At 46.9% G+C, this 9,569-nt stretch overlaps 1 protein-coding gene across 6 annotated transcripts in view; it reads left to right on the forward strand.

Annotated features, from left to right (window-relative positions):
* The first annotated feature begins 844 nt into the window (after nucleotides 1–844).
* The window catches only part of NONO (non-POU domain containing octamer binding), an 18,435-nt gene continuing 9,710 nt past the window's right edge, over nucleotides 845–9,569 (forward strand). Inside the window, exons 1-5 of one of the 6 annotated variants that reach the window (XM_077285011.1) lie at nucleotides 845–959; nucleotides 4,796–4,958; nucleotides 6,132–6,325; nucleotides 7,383–7,684; nucleotides 8,543–8,638. In XM_077285011.1, the coding sequence (XP_077141126.1) occupies nucleotides 957–959; nucleotides 4,796–4,958; nucleotides 6,132–6,325; nucleotides 7,383–7,684; nucleotides 8,543–8,638 (758 nt within the window). In that variant the 5' untranslated portion in view covers nucleotides 845–956. Of the gene's footprint in view, nucleotides 1,180–4,795; nucleotides 4,965–6,131; nucleotides 6,326–7,382; nucleotides 7,685–8,542; nucleotides 8,639–9,569 lie in introns of all 6 variants that reach the window. The other 5 variants (XM_077285016.1, XM_077285012.1, XM_077285017.1 and 2 more) reach the window with 5 other exon arrangements.

The raw sequence follows: 9,569 nt of genomic DNA on the forward strand, positions 1-9,569 counted from the left end.
ATGAGGTAAGGGCCAGGAGCTTGGAGGCTGTGGGTTGGCAGGTGTCAGTAGTCGCCCAGGATGATGGTGGGGATGTCAGCAGTGAAGAAGCCAGGTGGAGAATTGGTCAATGAAGGCAGTGGCTGAGCCTGGTGGTCGGTATATGACAGCCATTTGGAAATTAGAGGGAGAGAAGATACGGACAGAGTGAACCTCGAAAGAAGGGAGGGTGGGGGTTGGATAGGGTTGAAGGAGCAGTTTTTAGAAAGAAGGAAACCCACTCCTCCGCCATGTCTGTTGCCAGAGCGAGGAGTGTGGGTAAAGTGGAGGCCACCGTAACTCAGTGCAGCAGGGGAGGCCGTGTCAGGGGGCATCAGCCAGGTCTCAGTGAGGGCCAGGAAGGAAAGGCTGCGGGAAGTAAAGAGATCGTGGACCACGTGGAGCTTGTTACAGATCCATAAAAATAGAAACGGCTAGCGCTTGGAAAAGCAGAAAAATCAAACAACCGGTGGCCTTCCTGGCATTGCCTTTGAGAGCGTCCTGTCTGCTCACTTCTTTTAAGTTTGGCATCTTTGGAGACTGTTTTGAGAGCAAAAACAGGCAGAAAAAGACGCAGAGTGGGCACCCCCTTATATTAAACCAGGTTTTTCCCATTTTACACCAAAGCTTTATTCAAACCCCCAGCGAACCGTTATGAGCCGCCGCCGCCGGCCTGCCGTGCACTACAGAGCGGCGCCAGTGCAGAACCCCGCGGCGGTGCTAATCACGTGGACGAGACGGAAGATGGCCGCCCTGCCCCCACTGAGAACACCAGCCAATCCTTTGTTTTCTTTCCTTCCTAGCCTCGCCAATTGCGCCTGCGCAGAAACCGCTCTAGTCTTCCTTCCGCTCTCACAAACTTGTCGAACAATACAGCGCTCCTGCTGTTCACACCCACTGTCGTCACTAGGTTAAAGCGGCGGAAACTGGCCAATTGCATGGTGGGTTAGGTTTGTTTTTGAGAGTGGCAGTCGTAAGCACGAATCGTGAAGCGGAAACCAAAAGCTCGTAGACCAATAGGCGAAAGCAAAGCGCTGGCGTCTGCCCAGTTAGGTTGTGGCCTGTTTCCGTCTGGTAAGCAGGAGGTTCCTATCGTGCGCGGGAGGTCGTGGGGCTGAATCGGAACATCGGGCGCTGCGCAGTGATCCTCAGACTGACGAGGTAACGCGTCCCCAGGAGCCCGTCTCCGCGCGGGGGGGGACATGGCGGCGGCGGCCCGTAGCGCTAAGTTTCCTGCCCGCCGGCCCTGTTAGAGCGGTGCTGGATTGTAGGCCCGGGCCTTGTGTGCAGCGGGTGAGGACTGCACTATGAAAGGGCGGGAGGAGTGCGTGCTGCCGTCACCCAGCTGTGCCCTGCGGACACTGTCCGCTCCGGGACACCGTCCGCTCCGTGACACCGGACTGAGCCAAGAACATGGAGCACACGTGGCCTGAAGGCGCCATCACTCCAGCATCACCTCTCCTGCACAGGCCGGCCTCCCTCTATTGTGCCCCAGGAGGGGAGGCTCAGGCAGTGATCTGCTCCCATCCTGCCCTGTCTCTGACCATGTAGTATTAGTTCGCCATTTGTGTGAATGGTGGCCATGTAGGTCTCTGCCCTTCCCCCTCCCCTGTGGGCGTCCCTGCCCCCATTGGTGTGAATGGGGGCCATGTAGGTCTCTGCCCCCTGATCTGCCCTTCCCCCTCCCCTGTGTGCATCCCTGCCCCCATTGGTGTGAATGATGGCCATGTAGGTCTCTTCCCTTCCCCCTCCCGTGTGCATCCCTGCCCCCATTGGTGTGAACCGTGTGCATCCCTGCCCCCATTGGTGTGAATGATGGCCATGTAGATCTCTTCCCTTCCCCCTCCCCTGTGGGCGTCCCTGCCCCCCATTGGTGTGAATGGGGGCCATGTAGGTCTCTGACCCCTGATCTGCCCTTCCCCCTCCCCTGTGTGCGTCCCTGCCCCCATTGGTGTGAATGATGGCCATGTAGGTCTCTTCCCTTCCCCCTCCCCTGTGTGCGTCCCTGCCCCATTGGTGTGAATGATGGCCATGTAGGTCTCTGCCCCCTGATCTGCCCTCCTCTGTGGGCGTCCCTGCCCCCCATTAGTTGCCCATTGGTGTGAATGGTGGCCATGTATGTCCCTGCCCCCCATTAGTTGCCCATTGGTGTGAATGGTGGCCATGTACCTCTCACATGGGGAAGCTATTCTTTACAAGCGACCATTTTTTGACTTTTGCCCTTCAAAAAGAAGCCATTAGATCCCATAGGGCTGCGTCCGCTGGGCGTATACAGCGGAAACATTCCCAAGCGTATCCATAGACCTCAGTGGGTCTGATCTGCATCACATAAAACTTAACCCCTTAGTGACGGAGCCAAATTTGTGAAATCTGACCAGTATCAATTTATGTGGTAATAACTCTAAAACACTTCAACAAATCCCAGTGATTTTGAGTTTGTTTTTTCATGACACATTATACTTTATGATAATGGTAAATTTAGGTTGATATGTTTTGTGTTTATTTATAAAAAATATCAGAAATTTGAGAATAATGTTAAAAAATGTGCAATTTTCAAACTTTGAATGATTATCACTTTAATCAAGGCTAGTCATACCACAGCAAAACATTAATAAATAACATTTCCCACATGTCGGCTTTACATCAGCACCATTTATAAAATGTTCTTTTAATTTGTTAGCATTTTAGGAGGTTTAAAAATGTAGCAGTAATTTTTCCTTTTTTCAAGGAAATTTACTAAATTTATTTTTTTAGAGACCAATCCATGTTGGAAGTGCCTTTAGGGGTCCCATATATCGGGAAACCCCCAAAAGTGATACCATTTTAAAAACACAACCCCTCGACATATTGAAAGGTCAGGTAGTTTATTAACCCTTCAGGTGCTTTTCAGGAATTAATGCAAAGTGACATGACAGAAATGAAAATGTGTATTTTTACCATCTAAATGCCTCTAACTTCTGAACAGATTACTACAGCCGGCAGACTCTAAAGGTACCTTCACACTAACCGATTTTGCAGCGATAACGATAGCGATCCGTGACGTTGCAGCGTCCTGGATAGCGATATCGTTGTGTTTGACACGCAGCAGCGATCTGTATCCCGATGTGATATCGCTGGTTGTTGCTGAAAGTTCAGAACTTTATTTGGTCGTCAGATCGCCGTGTATCGTCGTGTTTGACAGCCAAAGCAACGATGCCAGCGATGTTTTACAATGGTAACCAGGGTAAATATCGGGTTACTAAGCGCAGGGCCGCGCTTAGTAAGCCGATGTTTACCCTGGTTACCAGCGTAAATGTAAAAAAACAAACAGTACATACTCATCGTTGTCTGTATCGCTGCAGCGTCGCTAGTGTGAAGGTACCTTAAGGCCACTATTTGGTCATGAATTGCCATCGCAAACATCAGGACCACACAATCATGATCTGAGGGCACCAATTGGGATAAAGAGGAAGCCCCCACACTCTGTTAACCATTTATAATGAAGTAGTCACTATTGATAGCATCATCTAAGGGGTTAAACAGATTTGGATGGTGCAAACGCTAATCGTGGCTTATACAGCAATTTGTCAGCTATAGTGGACAGCTGCTGGATTGTCACCTGTATGGGGATGCTATTTCCTAATATCTCAGGTCAGTTAAAAGACGTATTGGCTCTCATTAAGGGGTTAAAGGCCTAGTTTACTTCACCTTTTTACCATCACAAATGTCTGATATACATATTTTCTGACTGCTGAACTGTGCCAGGGAGAGCTGTGCACACTGTCATGATTCCCTGATCTTCCTGGTCCGGTGACCACATGTTTGTGATTTGTATGGTTGCGGAGGTGGAGCCGCATATTCATCACTGTAATGAGCGGTACCACGTGACTGCTGACACAGTACAAGCTGCCGGCGCTGAGAGGAGGCATCGCGGGAGCTGGGTGTGTATTCTGCAAGCGGGCGGGCGCACAGGGGGTGGGAGACGGGAGGTGACCCCGAACTTTATTTTTAACAAAAAAAAACTTGATCTTTCATCCCTTCTGTCCTGCAAGCGTTGCTTTCAGCCGAGCAGGACAGAAGGGATGAATGCTGGCTTCAGCACCACACGCAGGGGACCGCGCTTAACTGTAGCGCTGTTTCTCCTGCAGCGGTACGTGCACACTGTTCTCCGTGTGCGGGACGCTTTGCGGACCGTGCTGCCAGAGAAAAGCGGACATGTTTCCGTGTTTTGCACACGGACACATGGTCCGTGAAAGCACGCAGGCATGTGCATAGACACATTTATTTGAATGGGTCTACGTGTGTCAGTGTCTCCAGTACATGAGAAAACTGTCACTACACGTACCGGCGCCACTGACGTGTAAAACCGGCCTAAGGTGGTCTGTTTATCGAGGAGCTGAAAAAACACAGTAAAAGTTACAAGCTCTCCCATTGGACTGTCAGAATTAGCTCACTGACAGATTCCTGGTTACCCAACTTTGCAGCCGGCAGTAGACAATGCAAAATGGAGGCTGTAGGCAAATGGTATAACGTTTTTAATGAAGCACAATGACTCAAATAATTTTTAGCCAGAAATACTTGTATTTACAAAAAAATGCCTCCAAAGGTGGACAACCCCTTTTAATGATGGAAGAGGTCATCACCTTGTTCATTCCTAGCATGCATAGGGGTGACTATGTCCTGACTGCAGGGTGTTTGCCATATATGAGCCAGTCTAATATTTTCTATTTATTGTTAATTGTTAGTGCGCTAATATTGGCACTGCCAGAGATGGTAACATCTTGGAGGTCTTTTCCAGGTTGATTTTTTCTTCTCAGTTACAATGCAGGGAAACAGAGGCTTTAAAATGGACTATCAGAACCACGGTTATAGGAAGCCACAGCATAACCAGCCCCATTATATGCAGCAGGATGCAGAAGAGCCTTCCCCCACCAATGGACAACAGCAGCCCGCAAAGCCAAGTAAAGGTACCTTCACACTCAGCAACTTTACAATGAGAACGACAGCGATCCGTAACGTTGCAGCGTCCTGGATAGCGATCTCGTCGTGTTTGACACGCAGCAGCGATCTGGATCCCGCTGTGATATCGCTGGTCGGAGCTAGAAGGCCAGAACTTAATTTTGTCGCTGATGACTCGCTGTCATCGCTGGATCGGCGTGTGTGACGCCGATCCAGCGATGTGTTCACTTGTAACCAGGGTAAATATCGGGTTACTAATAATAATAATAATCTTTATTTATATAGCGCCAATATATTCCGCAGCGCTTTACAGTTTAACAGTTTTAAACACAACAGTCATAGGTAACAATGTTAACAATACAGTAATAAAGCAAAATAAGACAAAATAAGACGACCCTGCTCGTGAGAGCTTACAATCTACAATGGCCGTGCAGGGCCACGCTTAGTAACCCGATATTTACCCTGGGTACCATTGTAAAAGTAAAAAAAAAAAAAAAAAAAACAGTACATACTCACATTCTGATGTCTGTCACGTCCCCCGGCGTCCACAGGGTTAAAACTGCTTTCGGCAGGAGCGCTGCTAATGCCGCGCTGCCGAGAGCTTCCCTGCACCGACTGTCAGCGCCGACCGTAAAGCAGAGCACAGCGGTGACGTCACCGCTGACTGCCGGCGCTGACACATTCACTGCAGGGAAGCTCTCGGCAGCAGCGCGTGCATTAGCAACGCTCTTGCTGAAAGCAGTTTTAACCCTGTGGACGCCGGCGGGGGACGTGACAGACATCAGAATGTGAGTATATAGTGTTTTTTGTTTACTTTTACAATGGTAACCAGGGTAAATATCAGGTTACTAAGCGTGGCCCTGCACTTAGTAACCCGATGTTTACCCTGGTTACCCGGGTGCTGCAGGGGGACTTCGGCATCGTTGAAGACAGTTTCAACGATGCCGAAGTCGTTCCCCTGATCGTTGGTCGCTGGAGAGAGCTGTCTGTGTGACAGCTCCCCAGCGACCACACAACGACTTACCAACGATCACGGCCAGGTCGTATCGCTGGTCATGATCGTTGGTAAGTCGTTTAGTGTAACGGTACCTTTAGTGTCTGCCATCCGGAGTGGTCCAGGGTCTGGAGGCTCCTGCAGCCCCCCACTAAGCTTGTTTAATTTGCTGTCTGTCTAGATGAAGGTATCACCATAGATTTGCAGAGTTTCCGGAAACCAGGAGAAAAGACTTATACTCAGCGCAGCCGCCTCTTTGTGGGTAACTTGCCCAACGATGTTACAGAGGAGGAGATGCGGAAAATGTTTGAGCGATATGGAAAAGCTGGCGAAATCTTCATCCACAAAGACAAGGGCTTTGGATTCATCCGGCTGGTGAGTGATGCTCTGTGGTTGTGTATTGCGGTGTGTGCCCTATATGCAGAATTGTGCGATGTGATCACTATGGATTGCCTCAGTGCAGCAAGCTCCACAGGTTGGCGGCGCTATTGTAGCTCAGACTCAGCCCAAAGGCAGTTGCTAGTAATGCTGTTTTAGGGTAGAGAAAGCTGAAACAATGCGGCAGCCACATGTTCTAATCGTGGCAACTCTGTGCATTTATTTTGGATGGATAGTGGAAGCTACAATTCCTGGTCATGTAATCAACCCTTTTTTCCCCCCTCCATACGGCCATCAATTTTATGGTCCCCTGCTGTCACCCTTAAGGTGTGTTCACACATGTATTTGTGGGTTCGAATGCATATGCCAAATCTAAATCTTCCTCAGCTCCACAAACACTTTCATGTCCAATGCATGCGGAAATGTATTTTTGCCTGGAAAATCTGGTTCATGACAATGGGACTCCTAAAGGAGATCAGCTTCACCTTTGCACGCCTGCCATGGATGCTTTGGTAACATGTACATTGGCTTTGCCATTCATAAGTGGTGTCTTGTGTACATAACCTTAGGACATATGGAAGATGTTACTGTCACATCTTTCTTGTTTTGCTCAGCTGCCATACTAAGGGTATGTGCACACGTAGGTGGGATGTCTGCAAATTTTTCCACACCTGTTTTTGTAAATCCGCAGGTAAACCGCACTGCGGATTTACCGCGGTTTTTGTGCGGATTTACACCTGCGGATTCCTATTATGGAGCAGGTGTAAACCGCAGCGGAATCCGCACAAAGAATTGACAAGCTACAGAATAAACAACGCAGCGTTTTTTCCCCGCAGCATGTGCACTGCGGATTTTGTTTTCCATAGGTTTACATGGTACTGTAAACTCATAGAAAACAGCTGCAGATCCGCAGCGCCAAAACCGCTGTGGATCCGCAGGGTGTGCACATACCCTAATAGTAGATCGTACTGTATTTAATTTCTCTCCTTGTTCTGGCAGCACGTAAGGTACTAGGACAATCATTGTTGTGCTCATCTTATGTTTGCTTCTGTAGGAAACGCGGACTCTGGCAGAGATTGCTAAGGCCGAGCTTGATAATCTTCCTCTCCGTGGAAAACAATTGCGTGTTCGCTTTGCCTGCCACAGCGCTGCATTGTCTATACGAAACCTTCCTCCCTTTGTGTCAAATGAACTTTTGGAAGAAGCTTTCTTCATGTTTGGTCAAGTGGAGAGAGCTATAGTCATTGTGGATGATCGTGGAAGACCATCCGGTAAAGGAATCGTTGAGTTTGCATCTAAACCAGCTGCCAGAAAGGCTCTTGATCGCTGCGCTGATGGGTCTTATCTTCTTACTGCGTAAGTAGTCAAAGCAAGAGCTTCTATGGACTCCTAGCCAGACCGATAATTCAGCTGATAAGTTATGTAATAACACAAGACCAATTGATAGTGCTGTTCTTCATAAATGTTTATTTGATGTGACAGTTCCTCTCTGCACAATGATTATAAAGAGGTTGTCTGGTTACACACATCTTCAGCTAACCTCAGGATAGGTAATAACTTGAAGACCTGTAGGTATACCACCGGTGGCCGATTGCCACTCCATTTTTTGTGGGGCTTCTGAGAGAACCCAAGCACACAGCTCAGTAGCCCTATAGGGAATAAATTGAGCAACCAGTTGAGCATGTCCACTTGCTGCTTCATTCTGATGGGGATGAAAGTGCACATTCTTTAATCAGTGTGGGTCCCAGCGATAGGATCTCCACCAATCAACAAGTTATCAGTTAGCCTGTGGATAGGTGGTATTTTGCTTTTCCTTTGTTTTTTTAATCTATTGTAGCACATAGCTTCTTTTCTTTTTTGTTACAATCTGTCCATAAATTTGATCTCCAGCACTATACTTGCTCCATATAAACTAATGCATATATGAGAAGGAGACCATAGGATAAAATGTTTAATCTGATCCCACTGGCAGTAATAGAACTGGAATTCCAAGTATTGCAAAAAGTCTGCCTCTTGTATAACCCTGGTGTTAATGGCATCTGCCCTCCTGGGTGTATGTTAGAGGATGTAGATTGCCATCAAACACATAGGAAGCATTTTAGGAACTGAGGTGGCAGATAGTTTCATACATTTAATCGGCGATTAACCATCTCTTGCTCCTTCCATCACTTCATGTTAATGCTGAATCCATTGTTTTGTCATTTTGCTGTGCAGCTTTCCCCGTCCTATAACTGTGGAGCCTATGGACCAGTTTGATGATGAAGAAGGATTGCCTGAGAAACTTGTTTCAAAGAATCAAGGCTACCACAAGTATGTATCATTTGTATACTGACCTGTGTCTTTCATTTATTCTGCGAAGCAGACTAAAAAGAAAAAAAAATTCTACTTCTTTAGGCTACGGCAACAGTGATGTCGCACGGCAAAAATATATGTGCAGCTTGTCTGCGACTTGCTGGCTCGTGACTATTGTATATCTGATTTTACAATAAAGACCAAAGTCGCAGAGCAGTCACGTGCAACTTGCATCAAGTCTATGGCAAGTGTCTGTTGTGACCAGAAAATCCAGCACATTTGGAAACATTTGCGACTGTCACAGGTTGTAACACCATGCCATAGGAAATCGTTAAATCCAGTGTTGCAATGTGACACTGTGATTTCAGTGTCAGATTACACCTTTCACAGTATATCCCTATCCTTAAAGGGGTTCTCTGAGAAATGTAATAAAATAAACATTTAAATATTAAAAAAAAATTCTAATTACCTTTTTTTTTTTTTTTTTTTTTTTTTTTCTTATTTAGCAAAAAGTTTATTTAGTGCACTCTCAACATTTCAAAGATGGTAACTGCCATATATCACTCTGCTACCCGTCCTAGATTTCAGAAGACACTCAGTAGGACGACACTCAGTAGGACGGTCCGTGTGAAGGCCGAGACACTTAAGACTGTCAGGCTGAGTCCTATAAAGAAAGGGGTTTATCTTCTCCTTTACTCCGGCTCCGGTGTCCTGTCAGGTTGACTCGCCATGCCTGTCCAGGGTGGATAAAAATCAATGTTTTTTAAAAAAAAATAAAAAAAATCGGATTTTTTTGATTTAAATCGGATTTTTTTGATTTAAATCGGATTTTTTTCAATAAACTGCTTTTTGAGGAAAATATTTTACCATCCAAAGGTTCTTCCATCATGAGATAAAGCTGAGTTGTTTAACTCAGTAGAATAAAGGCTGTATATGTGTAACATTCACA

Source organism: Ranitomeya variabilis, chromosome 2 (genome assembly GCF_051348905.1).
Source record: "Ranitomeya variabilis isolate aRanVar5 chromosome 2, aRanVar5.hap1, whole genome shotgun sequence".
Taxonomy (NCBI): Eukaryota; Metazoa; Chordata; class Amphibia; order Anura; family Dendrobatidae; genus Ranitomeya; species Ranitomeya variabilis.